This window comes from Monodelphis domestica, chromosome 3 (assembly GCF_027887165.1).
Source record: "Monodelphis domestica isolate mMonDom1 chromosome 3, mMonDom1.pri, whole genome shotgun sequence".
NCBI lineage: Eukaryota > Metazoa > Chordata > Mammalia > Didelphimorphia > Didelphidae > Monodelphis > Monodelphis domestica.
Genome location: NC_077229.1, coordinates 171,515,001 through 171,533,100, shown reverse-complemented (window position 1 = coordinate 171,533,100; position 18,100 = coordinate 171,515,001). Strand labels below are relative to the sequence as shown.

At 35.0% G+C, this 18,100-nt stretch overlaps 1 protein-coding gene and 1 long non-coding RNA gene across 10 annotated transcripts in view; one reads left to right on the top strand and one right to left on the bottom strand.

The window, feature by feature from the left end:
• Window positions 1–18,100, top strand: part of VPS13B (vacuolar protein sorting 13 homolog B) — a 1,055,144-nt gene that overhangs the window by 593,258 nt on the left and 443,786 nt on the right. For all 8 annotated transcript variants that reach the window (XM_056820764.1, XM_056820763.1, XM_056820760.1 and 5 more), the window contains one exon: window positions 2,765–2,876. In XM_056820764.1, coding sequence (XP_056676742.1) covers window positions 2,765–2,876 — 112 coding nt within the window. The remainder of the gene's footprint in view (window positions 1–2,764; window positions 2,877–18,100) is intronic.
• LOC103106521 (uncharacterized) overlaps window positions 1–18,100 on the bottom strand; it is a 42,918-nt gene that overhangs the window by 14,429 nt on the left and 10,389 nt on the right. For both annotated transcript variants that reach the window (XR_008917184.1, XR_008917185.1), the window contains exon 4: window positions 14,875–14,993. This is a non-coding gene — a long non-coding RNA (uncharacterized LOC103106521). The remainder of the gene's footprint in view (window positions 1–14,874; window positions 14,994–18,100) is intronic.

Genomic DNA, 18,100 nt, shown 5'->3' with positions numbered 1-18,100 from the left:
TCAGTGGCAAGAGATGTTTTTTATTTGTTTGTTTGTAAAATAGCCAAGACAGTGTTACTGGATTGAAGAGTACATAGCAGGGAGTAGGGTGCAATAGGACTAGAAAGGGGACAGGGAAAGGGTGCCAAGTTATGAAGGGCTTTGAACACTAAACAGATGATTTTGAATTTGAGGAAGATTTTTATTTATGCGTTATAAATACATACATATACTGAATATATGTGAGAGTTATTATGTACTTTCATATCTCATCTCACAGGCTGATCTCTAACTCAACATTACAAAACAGGACTCATTATCTTTACATCTAAATCCTCTCCTCTTCTGAATTTCCAGGGGTATTGCATTTTCTCTTATCTATACTTACAACTTTTGTATTGTCCTTTACTCTTCTCTCTTCACAAAAATTACATTCCAGCCTCTTTTCATGTTTTATTATTTCTATTGTCACGTCTCTTGTAGACATCTACTTCTGTCCAAGCTTAGACCCTCATTGTCTTTTACCTAGACCATTGCAATAGCTTATAATTGCATTCTTTACCTCAATTCTTTAATCATTTCAACCTATCTATTCAGTTGACAGAGGAAGCTTTCTAGAGTATAGATTTGATCACATCATCCCACTACTTAATAAACTCCAGTGGGGTCCCTGTGACCTACAGGATCAGTTACAGACTCGACTGCCATTAAAAGCCCTTTGCATCTTAGGCTTTTCCTGCCCTTCTTGGCTTTGTACACTTTATTTCACCACAAGCCTTCTATGCTTAAGTTATATTGACCTGCCTCCTACAGGACACCCCATCTCTCATCCCTAAATCTTCAAGCTGACTACCCCACAATCAAGAAATGTCCTGTTGACTTCTTTTTAGTTTTCCCTGCCTTCATTCCAAGACTCAGCTCAAATTTCATCTTTAGGAAGACTTAATCAAATCCTCCATGCCTACTGCCACTCCCTTCACCCATCTGTAGGTGGCATCACCTTCCCTTTTGAGATTACATGCAGAGCATGTATCTTGTATGCACCTAATTATTTACATGTTGAGCTCCTTGAGGATAGGGATTTTACCATTCTTTGTTTCCCTACTTCTCAACCCAGTACCTGGCACCTAGAAAACATTCAGTAAATGTTTTTTGATTAACTAATTCTTCCTTTTTTCTCACTTGAAAAAAATTTAACATTTCATAGATAGGACCCTTATAAGGTTCTGCCATGTTCTTCCTTCTCTTTTATCTCTTTCTGACTCAGTAGTTCTGCCTTTTCCTTTTCCTATTCTTTTTCATTGTCTTCCTTTTGTCCCTCTTTAGTAATTTTTCTCTCTTCCTCCCCCTGCTCTGACTTCCAGTTTCTTCCTCTGATTTACTAGAGCCAAACTCTGCTAACTTGACTTCAGTCACAGCTGGAATTAATCAAATGATCGCTGCATTCTTTGGGTACCACAATTGGTAAACATTGAGCATGTGCTTATATAGGCATAGACTACTTAAGATGTCTCTTATCTTTTATTGTCAGTTCTTTATAGTTCTGTTTTGAAGGATGGGTTTCTGATCTTAAGAATAAATTTTACACCATTCTTGTATGTTTATATAGAATCTTAAAGGCTCAGATATTAATAGTTATGTTAAATTAATGGTTTAGTAACTACAGAAGGAAAACATGTCTTCTGTTCTCAACTTTGGAAACAAACTCAAATTCAACTAAAATTAAAAGACCCACCAAGAAACCCACATACATTCCACCAAGCCTTCAGAAAAGAAAGAACTTTTGAATTATACCAGTGAATGAGAGATAATGCCTCAACCTTCATATGGAAAGGACTTGGGTTTAAAATTATCTCTTGTTCACACCCTAGTATGGACAGATGACTGGAGCTGGTTGATCTACTTCTCTGTGTTGTCTCCTCAGATTATTATCCTACTTTCCAATTGTAACAGGATTTGGCCTGTTTAAAACTCAGTACAGAAGTCTTTTTTTTTAAGGATGTTATTAAAATTTCTCCTAACACAGTGCCATAAATCATTATTCATAATAACTACAGGTTATAGAAATGTGCAAAAAAAATTGAAAGCAAAGAAAATAAAGGCATAATTCTTTTTCAACCTATATATAATTTCTAAGTTTGCCTAATGCAACATTTCCTCTATTTCTAGCATGGACTCCTTTAATAGTTTGATGAAGCCTATGACCTTCTTCTCTGAATAATATTTCTTAATGCAGAAGATTTCAAAAGAAAGGAAACCAAATTAATGTCACCAAATAGCTTATAAAAGGAACTTAAAATTTTCTTTACAAAAATTTCTCTGGACTAGAAACTTCTTGAGCTTTGTATTAGCTGGTCAGAACCCAAGGGACCTTTCCCTTCCTCCTTCTTGAACCCAAAGTACAAAGCCTAAGACCAAAGGTAAGCCTCATGATAGTCATGGTGAAGAAGCCCAAAACACCTCCATGTTCAGTCCCACTGATGTCCACAGTAGTGGTACTGAACAATTGGAATTCTTTTCAAGTTATCATAATAAAATCCAAATGATTATGAGTGGGAAGAATGAATTCCATTAATATAGTTTTGATAAAAATACTAGACACTACCTTATAATTGCTTGGTGCCACAGTAGCCTGAATTCTAGGATTTGTCTAGCATTATAAAGGACTTTCCTTCATTATATTATTTATCTATTTTGCATTTCTCTTTCAAAGAACATCCTTGTTTGCATACTGTGTTGCATAAAAGCAACATCATAGGGCTGACTTGCCTTTCTTTTGTTGTAGTTACTGAGGCTGCAAAAGAAGACACCCTAGTTTTGAAGATTGGCTCTGTCGCCATGGCTCCTCAGGCTGACAACCCTCTTAGCAGAACTGTCCTTAGGAAAGACATTTACCAGTAAGTATGTTCTCTTTGTGTCTCGCCCAGCCACAATTTCATTTTGTGAGGACAGGCACTGATCTATAAAAGTGCAGTGCAATGGGGCCTCTAGAGATACTTTTTTGTTTAGGATCTTTTGATATTCAAAACCAGGTTTTTCTGATTTTCTTCAATTGTGGCTTTAAAAATTCATTCAGACAAATCAAGTCTTTCTGTGAAGTGTTGATGAATAACAGAATCAAAGCATCAAATCACCATAAAACTGAAGGAGTACAGTTAAAAATGTTTTAATGTATCTTCCTAATCTGATGAAATCTCCAGTCACAGAAATATATAAAGAATGTTCTAGGACTACCATTACCCATTGTAGTTGAATTGTATCTAGGGGTAGGTTTTCATAATGTAAATGTAAGCAATTATTTGAAATGTAGGACTATGGATGTCATGTGGATCAAAGCTGTAAAGAAAAGCACACTTCTGAGGAGAAATTTCACAGTAAACACATTTTCTGTGAAAATGTCGTGCTCTGGAGTTTGTCACTAAGCATGTGTAAACCATAGTAAGCGTCTTTGGACAGCAAAACTGGTGAACACATGTAATCAGTATGATAAAAATAATATATGATTCTTACTGAAGTTGGCACTACCCCCAGACATGAAAGTGCAGTTGCAAATAATACCAAGTGAAAAAAAGTCACAGAAATACAGATGAACAAGTGTCTTCTACTTCCTGCTTGTCTGTTTCTCAGATGTGGCAGTATCTCTCTCACTCATATATATATATATATATATATACACACACACTCATGAAGTCATATATATATAAATGCTGTCTCTTTTTTCTATAAAAGAATATCCTTCTAAACTTCAATAGAAGTTATTTCTGAGAAGGGACTCTTGATTACTTTGAAGCAATTAATGGCTAAAAGAGTAGTTATTTTACCCTTTCTAGTCTAAAGATTTTAGGAAGGTAAACTCTACCTTAAAGCTCATCTAAATAATATTTTTTCTCCTTGATTTTCTCCTTCTTCTAATTTTCCTTCTGATGTGCTAGTTGCATGTTGTTTTGCAGCTTATAAAATTTTTAAAAACCTTACTTTCTGTCTTAGTAACAACTCTAAGACAGAAGAGTATGGGGATAAGCAAATGGGGTGAAGTGACTTGCCCAGGGTCACACAACCAGGAAGTGTTTAAGGCCAGATTTGAACCCAGATTCTCCTAACTCCAGGCCTAGCACTCTATCCATTGAGCCATGAAGCTTCCCCTCCCTTATGAATTTTTTATAGGATCATATAAATTCTGAATGGAAAGGGTTTTACACATAATATAGTCTAATTTCCTCATTTTACCAATGAGATAATTATGAGTAAGTTTAAGCACACATCTGACCATATCACTCATCTGCATTTAATAAAATCTTATAGCTCCTTATTATCTCTAGGATCATATATAATAGAGCTAATTCCTACCTGACTTTGCAGTCTGCTTTTATTTTACATCCCCTACATATCAGTTTTTTCCCTGTGCCTGAATTCTCTCTTTCCTCATTTCTGTCTCCTGGCACCCCTGTTTTTGTCCTTTCTTTGTATCCCCAGCACTTAGCACAATTCCTGGCACATGGTAGATACTTAATAAATGTTAATCAGCTCACCAACTAAAATCCCACCTTCTACCATAGGAAGTTTTTTTCCTAATCTTCCTTAATGTTAATGCTTACCCTCCTTTGATTTTTTTCTCATTTGCTCTATTTACAGCTAGTTCATATAAAGTTCTTTACATGTTATCCTCCATCCTGCCTCCTCACTATCCTTCCCAGTATACTGATAACTTCTTGAGAACAAGAATTGTTTTTTGCTTCTCTTTTGGTATCTCCATCACTGAAAACATTGCCTAGCATATAGAAGGCACTTAATAAATGCTTACTAATTGACTGATGCTGATGGTCATGAAGCTGGCTAGTGGTGAAATGAATAACAGAACATTTGAAACCAGACTATAAAATCTCATTTGTTCCAACCCTCTAAAAAATTATTGAAATCCCTTTAAAACATCCTTGCCAAATAGTCTTCCATTCTTTTGTCTGAACATCTCTAAGGATAGGAAATTCCCTCAGAAAATTCCATTATTTTTAGTTGTTATAAAGTTGTTTTTTATACTGAAAAGAAATATGTCTGCCTATAAATTCTTTCTCTTATTTCTGCCATCTGAATAAGACTCATCTGATGACAGCTTTTATGTATTTTGAAGATGGTTCTTATATTCACTTCATAATCTGTGTCTTCTTGCTCTCTCAGTATGGAGCAGAACTACAAGAAAAATGCATTTAAAGAACAAAGAGAAAAATATGTATATTAAATTATTTAATATTTTGTTTAAATTGCCTTCTAGAAATGCTTTCTACTATATCCCTCTCTTCCTTTCCCCTCTAAGATTGGTTATTCTTCCAGGGGGTGGGGGGAGTAGTGCTGTCTTTGGTGAAAGAAGACCAATCTCTAGCAAAATAGGAGGACTTTATTCTTACTCATGAACTGGGATACAGATAACTCCACTTTCCTGAATGAATGCCTCATTAATTCCCATATACAGAGGTGGGGGAAATATTGTATAAGCATGTGGCAAGGAGAGTAGATACAGTAATCCCCCATACATGACTACTAAGTTGAATGTCATTTGATATACCTTTAATCAGATTAAACATTTTACACAAGCTGATTAGGTATTCATAATCCCAATAGATTTACCTCTAGATTTACTAAAAATGGACTTATCTCTAGAAAGTTATCATAGTATAAAGTATATCATAGAATAGGATTTGTTCTAGTCTAAATGAGAGTGGCTCAGTTTTCGGATTGTCTTTATCATTGTAAATCTTCTCAAAGACTGATCTATGGGACCACATCAAAGCTCAGAACCTTTCCCTGAAGCAAAGCTAGTTTCCTTTTGTACTGTGGTACTAACTTGATTTCCAGAGGCTCCCTCAGAAACTGGGGCCAGCATAAAATGGTATAGGAACAGGTCAGATTTATGTAAACTCAGGATTGATTGTGGGATTCCTAAATTTGAACATAAGTGAAATGAAGAATGGCTTAACTCTGGTCATTTATAATTGAATACCTTATTGGAAAGGATCTGTGTGTGGCTCTAGTTTACTGATGCACAAAAATCTCACACTATAGAATATGCTTGATGCTGGGCTAAACACACAGTGACTCCTTTTAGAAAACTTACATTCCAAAGCAGTTTCTGAATAAAAAGTACAAGTAGGTATTCACACAAGAGAATATTAAAAATGTTTCAAGATCTCACTGAATGCTATTTAAAGTAATGCATAATCAGCATCAAAGGATGCAGAATGGCAAAAGTAGAAACTGAATTGGAATGAAGTTATTCACATGGAAGGTTAAGCAAAAATGTATCTATACTAGCAGTCTCTGGCTCCTTATTTTGAAAGTTCTATTAGATGTACAGTCCTGATGGAGTGAGTGACATACATACCTGAGTCTTTTTGTGTAATTATATAATAAACTGACATTTTTGTGCCGTTTCTTGGAAACTAAGTATATTATCAATCTCAGGGTTTCTCCAGAAGCAAGTCTTTGCTGGGGTAGTTAAAGGATAAGAATTTTCTATATGTACCTGTTTGCAAATGACATGAAAATTACTTCCTACTTCCACTGATTCTTTTCATTTTTCTCATACAGAATTCTTAGTTCACATTTTGTTTGTCTTTACTACAGATTAGTAAACTTAATTTACCTTATATATGTGTGTTTGTGTCTATATCAAGTAAAATGTGGAAATTTAAATATGTATATACATATGTGTATATATGTGTGTCTATCTATCTATCTATCTATCTATCTATCTTATATATTCCTTTGTTATTCATTGTTGGGCTGGACCAAGTAGATATTTAAGGGTGCTCTTGAATGGGCGGCAATGGGATGGAGTTTGGAAGAACAGAGAAGGATAATAAGAAAAGTTGATATCAGGGAAGAGTGAGGAAAATGTACTGTTCTAAAGAGAAGGTAGTTTAAATGTGCTAGTCAGACCACATATAGTATACTAGACTCCATTTGGAATGCTACATTATATAAGAAGAATATAAACAAGCAGGAGTGCATTAAGGAGACCAGGATAGTGATGACAACTAGACAGCAAGAACATGTCTTGTCAGAATCAGTTGAAGGAAGGAGTGATGTTTAGCCTCAAAACAAGAAAACTCAGGCAATATGATAGCAAACTTCAAGTTTTTGAAGGACTTTCATGTGGAAGAGTAATTAGATTTATCTTGTTTAGGCCTATAGGGCAGACCAAGTTGCAAAAAATAGAAATTGCCAACTGGTTGATAATGAGCTGCCTGTGGAGTGATTGTTTCTCCCTCTTTGGAAGTCTTCAGTCAGGGGCTTAGGAACCATGCAGGTAGGTTATAAAGGTGCAGGATAGACTGGAGAGTCCCAGAACCCCCTGCCAACATTGACAGCAGAGTTAAAAAGTCTGCTACTAGGAATAGATGTAGTCTTTTTGCATGTTTTTCCAATCTTTCTCTCTTCCACAATGCCCACCATTATCTTGGGAAGATGCTCAAGAACACTGAGAGGTGAGATAGTGACTTGCCTAGCCTCTTACTGCCACATATATCAGATGTGGAATCCAAATGCCAGTTATTCTGCTCCCATACCAAATTCTTTATCACTATGCTGTGCTGTCTCCCATAATATAATCAGAATTGTTGAGAAATCATATATTATGAGAGATAGAGCCCTAGGCTTGGAGTTAGAGTAACTATATTCAAATTCCAGCTCTGCTGCAAATTACTTGATCTCTCTGGATTTTAATTTAATGATTATCAAGAGGAGAGCTGCTCTACAACATTCCCCCTTTTAATTTGGGAAAGAAAGCTCTGATTGGTTAAAAAAAAAGTTCATTTTTATGTCAATCCCTCCAATTTCAACATAGTAGTCTACGTTTTATTTCTGGGGCACCACAGAAAAGTCTCTTCAATATGACCTCTCTTTAAGTACTGGGAAATGAAGATTGTATCCTCTATAAGTTTCTTTTCTATAGGATAAGCATCCCAGATCCTTTGACTGGTTTCCACTGCAGGTGAGAACATGCCAATAGATCAAGCTGCCAGATAACCAACCACATGTGGTCCCACACAAAGCTATAAAGTAAATAACTTGGTTTTCTTATAAGTCATAAACTGTAGCTGAATACAGCTCCAGAAAAGGAGCTGCAGTAACATTTTAATTACTATCAGTATGGCTGAAATAAGAAATATATGTAGTCAGCCAAAGGAGAAACTACAACAGAGAAAAAAAAACCCTCTTAGAAAATGATAACTGACAGATATATGGCATTTTATAATGTTGATTTTTATTCATTTGTTTGTTTTTTAATGTACATTATTTCATTTAGTTCTCTAATTTGGTGAGGTCTAAATAATGCGGTCTTACTGATTCTCATATGCAAAATGAAGGATTTAGACTAAGTCACCTCTACAGTCCCAGCTCCCAATATGATCCTTTGATGAGGAAACCAAGGCCAAAAGAGTTTAAGCAACATTGCATACTTTCAAATAGGTATTAAAGAACAGAAATGAGTTTTGAACTCAAGTCTTTTTAATGAATATCCAGTATACATATTCCTCTATTTTAATTGCATCATTTTGGATTTATATACTCCAGTATTATTTTTTTAAGTCTCATTGTCTTATTATACCTTATATGTGCCTGCTATAGTATTTCAGTATATTCCTCAGTGTCTCCAACCTAACAAGAAAATATGCTTAAGAATTGCAAATAAGCTATAAAAGTGTTGTGCATTTGAGTGATTATAAGAAAAGATTATTAAGTGAAAGGACTAAAGCAGGTTTTATTTGTAAATTACAGTTTTATTTTTTCTAGGATTCTTTACAATTGGGTAAGTACTCTATCTCTCATCTCCCACTTTCCCCCTCTAAAATGCATATATCTTCTTAAAGTGGATTATCTAACCATGACTTTATTTCATATAAGCAATTCATATTTCACCAGAGTATTACAGTTTTAAGTTTTAGTCACTACAGGAAGGTTTAAATTGACAAAGTAAAGGAACCACACATCTGAGTTTCCATTCCTGGCTCACAGTCACACACTTTATTTCCCCTTGTTTGTTAATGGAAGACAATAAAACAAGCTGGCATCTGAATCATTGTGTTATGACGATTTGGAGACTAAACTATTGCCTTGCTATCTGGTGTGCTTATTATTCTGGTTTTGTTGGCCTTAAGCATTTGTCTAATCTTAATAATCACTTGAAACTTACAAGCAGTTCTTGAGAATATTTTCTCATTAGGTCAGAGACACTTGATATAGAACAAAAACTCCATTGTTTTTACATTAAAATCATCTGGCCATAGTAAACCTCGTTGTAAGAAACTTGTTATTTTTTCCTTAAAAGTAATAAAGTAATCCTATTTCTGAGAGTTGGTTGTAATTAATGTTGTTGTGCCAAGTGAACATAGCTGGTCAAGATTAGCAAGTGCATGGTATATTCAGAAAGTCATCATTTGTTATATCAAGAATACTTTCTTCTCAAAATCTAACCATTTCCAACCTGAGTGCTTGACTCTTATCATGTTCACCTTTGAACAGGCAGAGAGTCATTGTGTTGAAGTGAATAGAAAGCTAACTTGTTTCAAAGCCAGGAGGGTCTGAGTTCAATTGTGACTCATAATAGCTGTGTGATACTTTGCAAATCACTTTACCTCTCAGTGGTATCACCAACTATCTGAGATGATAAGTTGCAGAAGGTACTAAGTTGCATTAGCAACTTACCTAGAAATCTCGGTGTAATCACAAGTCCAGGCCCTATTTCCAGTCTCAGTCTTTGAAAAATTAAAATGGAATCAAATTTGACCAAAAATGATAAACTACGTCTGGATGCATATGTTTTGTTCAGAACTAAAGAACTAAGTTTATCCTAAGATGTTAAAACGTATACTTCCCCATCAATCTAATTTATTTCACAAATATTAAACTTTAATTGAATATAAGTCTAAGTGTTATGATTTCAAGAAGTTTCAAAGGACATTCATCTTATTAGTAGAGGTCATACATGATAAACTAAATTTAATGATCTAAAACTGAAAGGCAAAATAATTGCTGAATTATGCTGTTCAACTGGATAAAGCATCCATTTTCCATTAAATTCAAAATGAATTAGGTAGTGAGTATAATTACTGCAGTCATACTATTTAATGTGTAGGCAAGTAAGGTTGTCCAAAAACCCTTACTTGATGAGGAGGAATTTGTCTGGGACAGACTGAAGCACAAAATAAATGAACTAGAATTAAGAACTCGTCATATAACTTGGTACACCAGTGAATTTCAGAATTTAGTGAAATGAAGCCAGTAAGAGGTATTGCTCTGTATACTCTACAAAAAAGAATAAGGAGGAAATTTTTTAAAAGGTATGAAGGTTAAACTAAATTGTCCATTATAAGTTAACTTGTTAAAAGCAAAGTACTTCATTTGATTTACCTATTTGGGATCTATATGTATTTTTTTTCCCTTTAAATGCAGAATTCAATAATGGGCATTACTACCTGAATTACTATAGAAAAAGTTATAGTTGAACATGATCTCCTCTCTTGGTTCCTAAGTTCTATTAACTGTAGACTTGGGGGAAATGGTATCATAGTAAACTAGGTTATTATAAATATTCCTTTGTTAACTCAGCTCTTTCAGTTCCAGGTGTCAGATCCACTTGAAAGTTCATAGATTTTTATTTCAGATAAATTGCATTGTTTATTGAATGCAAGAGAAGAATTTAGCTCATGTGGTTTTATAATTTAAGAAAAGCTTTACTTTAGAAAATTAATATTTAACTGATTTGTCTTCATATCTTCTCATTTCTTCCCCTAAACAATGAATTATAATAGAATCCTTTCTCCTATTCTCTTCAGTCTAAGAAGATTTATTTTAAAATGGATACTTTTACTACATTTAAAATATATATTGTCTTAGTAACTTAATTATTATCTTTTATGATGATTTTTATGTTTTGAGGAGTAGGGGTAAGAACCATATGTGAAGAGGTACCTTTTTTTTTTTCTTCATGCTTATCTTGACATTTCTACAGAAAGAAGGGAACCAGAAAATCTTGCTTTAAATCTTCTCTGCCTTTCAAATGTGGTTTGAAATATGAAGTTCAATTCTAAAAATTTTCAAGTCCTAACTATATTTGAAATTCACCATTACCATTGGGCTTTGACTTATTTATTTCAAGTAATCCAGTGATTCAGTCAATCCACTTGTTATGCATATATTAGTAAAATCTTGCCTCTTTTAGATTTTACAATATATATGCCATTATATAAACCATCTAAGTCTCTTTCATATAAACCCTACAGCTGTTTTTTAATAGTTTGCCTACATAGCTAAAACTATATAGAGATAGATAGATAGATAGATAGATAGATAGATAGATAGATAGATAGATAGATAGGGAGGGGGAAAGAGAGAGAGAGAGAGTGGTGGGCCAGATAATAACAATATAAACTAGGTATATCATCATATTTTTGCTTTTTTAAATCATTCAGTTGTGTAACGGACCATAATTGAGTTTAAGGCTTATCAAATATATGAAATAGCACTCCTTTTTATAATAGAGTTTTCTTTTGGCATGTAGCTTATGAGATATAATTCATGTATCCTCTCTTTGTTGTGGTCACATTTTTTATAAAAATTCCCCAAATCTCATTTTCCATTGAAATTTAATTTTGGGAATATTTAATTGAAAACTTTTGTAGACAAATAAAGACTTAACTGATCAAGTACTTTAAAGGGGTAAAGAAACAAATGCTGACACTGCTGGTGAAAGAATACTGAAACCTGAATCTAACATAGACTTAATTGTTTTTTCTCTTAAGACTTGACTCACTGTATCTTTCTTGTGCTGCTTTAACAATAAACTACTAGTAAGCAGTATCTATTTTAAAATTTATTTAAATTATACAAGGCTTGCCTTTTTTGTTTTGTTTATTTTACTACAGCAAAATTTGTATTTTTACCACATGCAACAAATGATGAAAAGTTGCTCTATCTATTACTTGAAAATCCACATATTTGAATGTACTTTGTCAATTCATGATCCCTCAAAACAACTTAAAAAAAACCAACCCTAATTTATATAATGGTCTTGGCCCATAAGCTTGTCTCTTCTGACCTCCACTAACAGCATTATCATGTTATTTCAGCTGTTAGCCATGTAAAAAAACGAGTGAATAAAAAAGAATGGAAGAACATCAGAGAGAGGAGAAAGAAAGAACACAAGCAAGGGAAGGAACTATAGTATAGGAGAGAAATGGCAGCCTTAGATTAGTGAAATTGAAGGCAAAGAAGATTTAAAAGAAGTGAATGAAAGAAATGACAGAAAAGGATGAGAGGAATGCTACTTGTCTATTCCTTCCGGATGTGTGCATTTTCAATTGAAAAGAAAAAAGAAACAGTTTCCCTTGCACTCTTTAGGCTGCTTCAATGTGTTACATATTTTCAGTTTAGCATTGTTTCTATACCTGTAAATCTTGCCTAACCTTATTTAACCTTGTATATGTTTCATTGGTTTTTGCTAATATGAATAAAAAGGCTTTAAAAATTCAAGTAAAAAGTAACCATTTTCCACAGGCCAGTATTCCTTGTCATTGATGATTGTTCTATGCCTATACATATGGATCAAGACATTGGCTTAATAATTCCCATTTGTAGCATCCATCAGATAATTGGTTCCTGAATTAAATTGATGAGATTGGTCACTTTAATGATTTTTTTTTCATCATCGTGGAATTATGGAATCTTAGATTTGGAATAAAGGCTTAGAAGTTGACTGGTCCAAACCATACTTGAACTGAAAGAGTTTTATATTACAGTCTGACAAATAATCAATTCATTTTCTCTTTGAAAATTTCCAGTGGTAAAGTAGTAACTGCTTCTTAGGGAATGCATTCCACTTACGGATGTTAATCCATCTTAAGAAGTTTTTCCTCTTATTTTCCTTATATTATGTTTGCCTTAGACCTGGTATACAAATGAGGCCATAATTAAAGAGCTTAGCCCAGTGACACATGGTGTGTGGTGCTACCTAGATATTACCTATAACAGTGTTGGTGAAGATTTTCAAGTTTGAGTGCCCAGAGGGCAAATTCAAGCAGTCTGTGAGCATGCCCCACCCATCTACCCACCTCCTTGCATTACCTGAGAGAGATGAGGGAGAAAGTGCTAGCTTTGGGTGACTGGATAGTGGAGTGAGGCATGCAAAAAATATCCTCAGGAGCTGGGAAGAGGGGGAACAGAGCAGCTCCCCCATGCCAGGGGCTGCACACGTGCTAAGACTTCACCAATTATTATTATTATTATTATAGGATTTTTTCATTTTAGACTTGAAATAAACTTTTAAATATCTCCAAATCTACATCTGTCATTTTCAAAGGAGAAAACGTAGGCCCTAATAAGTCTGGTGTAACTCACATGAGGATATATTAAGCTGAGAAAGTACAATACAAGTTTTATTTCCAGGCCAGAGCCATTGTTCCTGCCCCACATGTATGTGTCCAGCTGTTACTTAATAATCTTGCCTGTGTTCTATTTATAAAGTTCTAGAATGTTGTGTATAATTTTAATGCAGAATCAATCAAAAGTTTTTAATTGAATTTTATTGAATTTATAGGGAGAACAGAGAAAAAATAAAATGCAGTATCTTTTCTCCCTCCTCCATTCCCCACCAACAAGCTTATAATATAGAACAGAATTAGAACTGTCCAAAGTGTCTTGGGCAAGCAGTGGGTTCCAATAATGGAATGTGGTAGAGGGAATTCTTACTCAGGTAGAGTTGGACTAGAAGGCACCTGAAGTGTCAGGCTTTTTGATCCTATGATTCTATGAGATAAACACCTGTATCAAACTCAAGTGAATGGTAAGAATAAGTAACTCCTGGAGTTCAGTGAGGGTGGTCAGGAAAAGCTTGGCTGAGGAGCTACACTCATTTGTGATGGCCTTTGAAAGTTGGGCAAGATTTAGTGACTTAGAAGAATGTAAAGGGCATTTACAACTTGGCAATAGGGTGAACACAGGAGTGACAGCAGGAAAGCTTGTTGGAGTGATAGTTGATTAGTCTTAACAAAGAAAATTCTTGAAGAAAATATTAGGGGGAAACTTTTCAATGTATTCCAATTATTACAAAATTACACATAAATTATCTTTAAAAATCAGGATATCACTGGGGGCAGCTGGGTAGCACAGTGGATTGAGAACCAGTCCTAGAGACGGGAGGTCCTAGGTTCAAATCTGGCTTCAGCCACTTCCCAGCTGTGTGACCCTGGGCAAGTCACTTGACCCCCATTGCCTAGCCCTTACCACTCTTCTGCTTTGGAGCCAATACACAGTATTGACTCCAAGACGGAAGGTAAGGGTTTTAAAAAAAAAAAAAAATCAGGATATCAGAATGTAAATCAAACAAGTAATTTAAAAAATTTTATGCCTTTTGTTAAATACCTTTTTTGAGTCTAAGGAGACATTTGAACCTTAAAAACCATTTACTGGGAAGAAAAATTTAGTCTCTCTGCCTGCCCTGTTTCCTTTCCTTTTTGTTTTTAGTGTTTTCTTCATCCTTTTTGTCATCTTTCTCTGTTCTTTTTTCTCACTTTTCCACTCCTTCCCCTCCTCCTTTTTTCCTCTTTACTTCTTTCTCTTCCTACCCATTTCCTTCCCATTGGCTTCTTTTCCTCATTTTCTTCTTTCCTATCATTTTAAATTTATTCCTTTTTTGTATTCCAATTTTATTTTATTATTTTCTTCCATTGCTCTATTCTATCATTTTTCCAGTAAGCCCTGAAGTAAATTGTTTTAACTAAGTTTTTCTTGTTATCTTACTATTATGTAGAGAATATTTTGGTTACAAAAACTATTTTTGAAATAAAATGAAAATACTTGAAACATGGAAAAATATCAAGGTAATAATATTTATTTGGTACTTACCAGGTACAGAGATCTGTTTTCAAAGAAGTAGAGAACTACAGTTCCCATAACTCAGTATTTGGTCAGGAAGAATTATTAAAGTCCATTGCTATGAGATGAAACAGCTACTGTCTGAAGTCCTGAAGTTGAGGAGAAAGGAATTGACTTACATGCTGTTAAGATAAGAATATATGTCAGAAATCTAGGATCCCATATTGAGAATTAAGAATCTGTGCATGTAGCTGTGGGTGGATAGATTCTTGGAGGCTTAAATACTAATACTACTTATCAACTGCAACAGCTAAAAAGTTGGAACTATTCTAATATCAAGGATGCCATCTGATGTAAAGAGATATTAACAAAAAAGAATACTGAGAAAGATTAGTTAAGTGCAAAAAAGCCCATGTGGTAGGTATACAGAATCAAGATTACTTCATAAGACTTATATAACTTTTAAGACTTCCCCTTAATTTGTTATTGTATCCTTATAATTTGTGTGAGGAAAATATCTCCATCCCATAGCACCTCAATAATGTCACATCTAATGTCCTGGCATCCCCTGGCATCAGCATGAGTGTCAATGTGCAATGCCACCACAGAAGGAGGAACTAGTAGGGTTTAAAAGGCCAGCCCAGGAAAGAAAGGATGTCTTTACTTCTGTACTTGGATGGGCTCACTCCCTGGATTGATGCTTGGTGAGCACCAACCAGCATGGAGGAGACCACACTGGACTGGAGACCATACTGGGCTGAAATCTAGGATCTGAACTTACCTTAAAGGAAATTTGTCTCCCTCTCTTTCTTCTCCCCCTCTCTCATTTTATTAATAAATGATTATAACTCTGGCCAGACCACCTTTTTATCTGTTACAAATTCCTAGTTCTCTGAGCAATAATAATTCTTCCCTTTGTTGGTATATCTTATTAGGGATTCTTTGTGGGGTTTGAGCAGGGCAAAATGGCTGCTAAGGTCTCTTAATACCCTGAAATTCTGGGATTATCATTTGGTCTCCCAAAATATCAGCTTCATGACTTTAAACTATCTGTGGACCAAATTGACCAATGTAGGTATATTAAAGGGAGTAGTGCAAAATCAGTCTGGAAAGATAGAGGGGAAGGGAAGAGGATAAGCATTCATAAAGCACCTCCTTACTGTGTGCCAGGTACTGTGCTAAGCATTTTACACATTTTATCTGTATTTACCCTGGGAGGTAGGTGCTGTTATTATCCTTGTTTCAGAGTTGAAGAAACTGAAGCAGACTTGATATTAAGTGACTTGCCCAGGATCACAGAACTAGTAAGTGTCTGAGGCTAGATTTGAAACCCAACACTTTGTCCCCTTCTCTTCCAGCTGTCTCAGACAGACTCAGACCAGACTGTGAAGATCTAGTTGAGTGGAGCATCCCATCAAATGTTCCTGATGGAAGGACTGATAGGATCAAACCTGTGCTTAGGAAGATGGCATCAGCAACTGTGTGGAGCTGCTGTCGAAGGGGGGAGAGTGTTGTAGCCAGGGTTTAAGTTGAAGATGAGGCCACTATCCTTGTAAATAAAGAGGAGGTAGTTGAGGAGTGCCATAGAGCAGACATTAACCAGATAGGACAATAGTTTATGGATAGTAAGAGCAAAGGGAGAGAGAGGTCTGGACTGTGCTTCCTTCAGGGCAGTTTCCAGTGAGGACCTTTCTTTATCCCTGCAAATTATCACCCTCTGGGTGACTCACTGTCTTAGAAAGCTATCCAGGGTGCTGACAGGTTGAATGACTTTCCTACAGCCCATGGCAATTTTATGTCAGAGACAAGAGACAGGGGAAAGTAGAAAGTCTTCCACAAGAGGTGGCACCACATAGGATCTGTGTCCCTTTAAGAAAGACTTCTGCACTAGGATAAGAAAACAATAATCTAAGCTACCCAAGATAAATAAGGAAATGGTAAGAGAGTATTTAATTAACTTTGATAAATTCAAGTCTCCTGGTTCAGATAAGTATCATTCTTGTATGTATAGACCTAAACGACTGGCTAATGTGATAGAGAAGAATAATGATACTTGAAAAATGACAGAAAATGGAGGAGATGCCACTAAACTGGAACAGGGCAAATATCTCAGTTTTCAAAAGAGTGAGGACACAGAGTATGTAAGCTATAGGTTCATGAGCTTCAGTTTGATTCTACAAAGATACTAGAACACATCATTCAAATGATGTTTAGTGAACATCTTAACAAAGAAAGAAGTGATTTTGAGGAACCAGGGTCGATTTATCAAGGATAGGTCATTACAGACATTTCTCTTTTTAGTAAGGATTGCTAAATAGCTAATTTAGAAGAATCCTTTCACTTTGTCTTTTAGCAAAGCATTTGGTAAATAATCCCTTTTTTATTCTTGTGGAAAAGTGGAAACACAAACTGGAACTGGTTAAAAAGCTGTATGTATTCAAAGAATAATTGTTAATGGTTCATTGTTTACTTGGAAGATCCCCCTTGAGCAATCCAGGGACCTGTCATTGGCCAAGTAACTATTTAACATTTTTATTGGTGATATTAATAAAGTGAGATAAGGCACGCTTATCAGATTTTCAGATGATAAAACTGTGAAGGATAGCTAATACTGGCTCTCATAAAGTCAGCATCTTTAGCAACCTGGACAGGCTTTGAAATGAACGTAGTTAAGATTATGTTAAATGAGAGTATATGTCAAATCTCTTAGGGATTCAGAAAATTAACTTCACAATCATGAAGGCATTGTTAGATAATACTTTCTCTGGGGGGGGGAGATCTAAGGGTTTTAGTAAACTGTAAGCGCAATGTGACTGCAAGAAAAGCTAATGTGATCTGGGGTAGATTGAGAAGTACAACATCAAGAAATAAGAAGGTTCTAATCTTACTGTATTCTGCACACTCATTAGACCTCCTCTAAGAGTATCGTTTTGAGTTTTTGGCATGACATTTTAAGGACAAGGAGACCACAATAATAGAGGATCTTAGTTCAGGTTATATAAGAATGAGTTAAAGGTGATGCTTAACCTGACAAAAAGAATTAAAATAGACATGATAAGTGTGTTCCAAGTATTTGAAGGACTATTTGGTAACAGATATAAAACCAAAGTAAGTTTAGTGAATGAAATGAGTGGAAGTTGAAAAGAGAAGGATTTCAAGTTTATATAGAAAAACAACTTTTTTAATAATGAGAGCTGACCCTAAAGGGATGTCACTGAAGTTCTTAAAGCACAGTCTACATAACCACTTTTGGGGA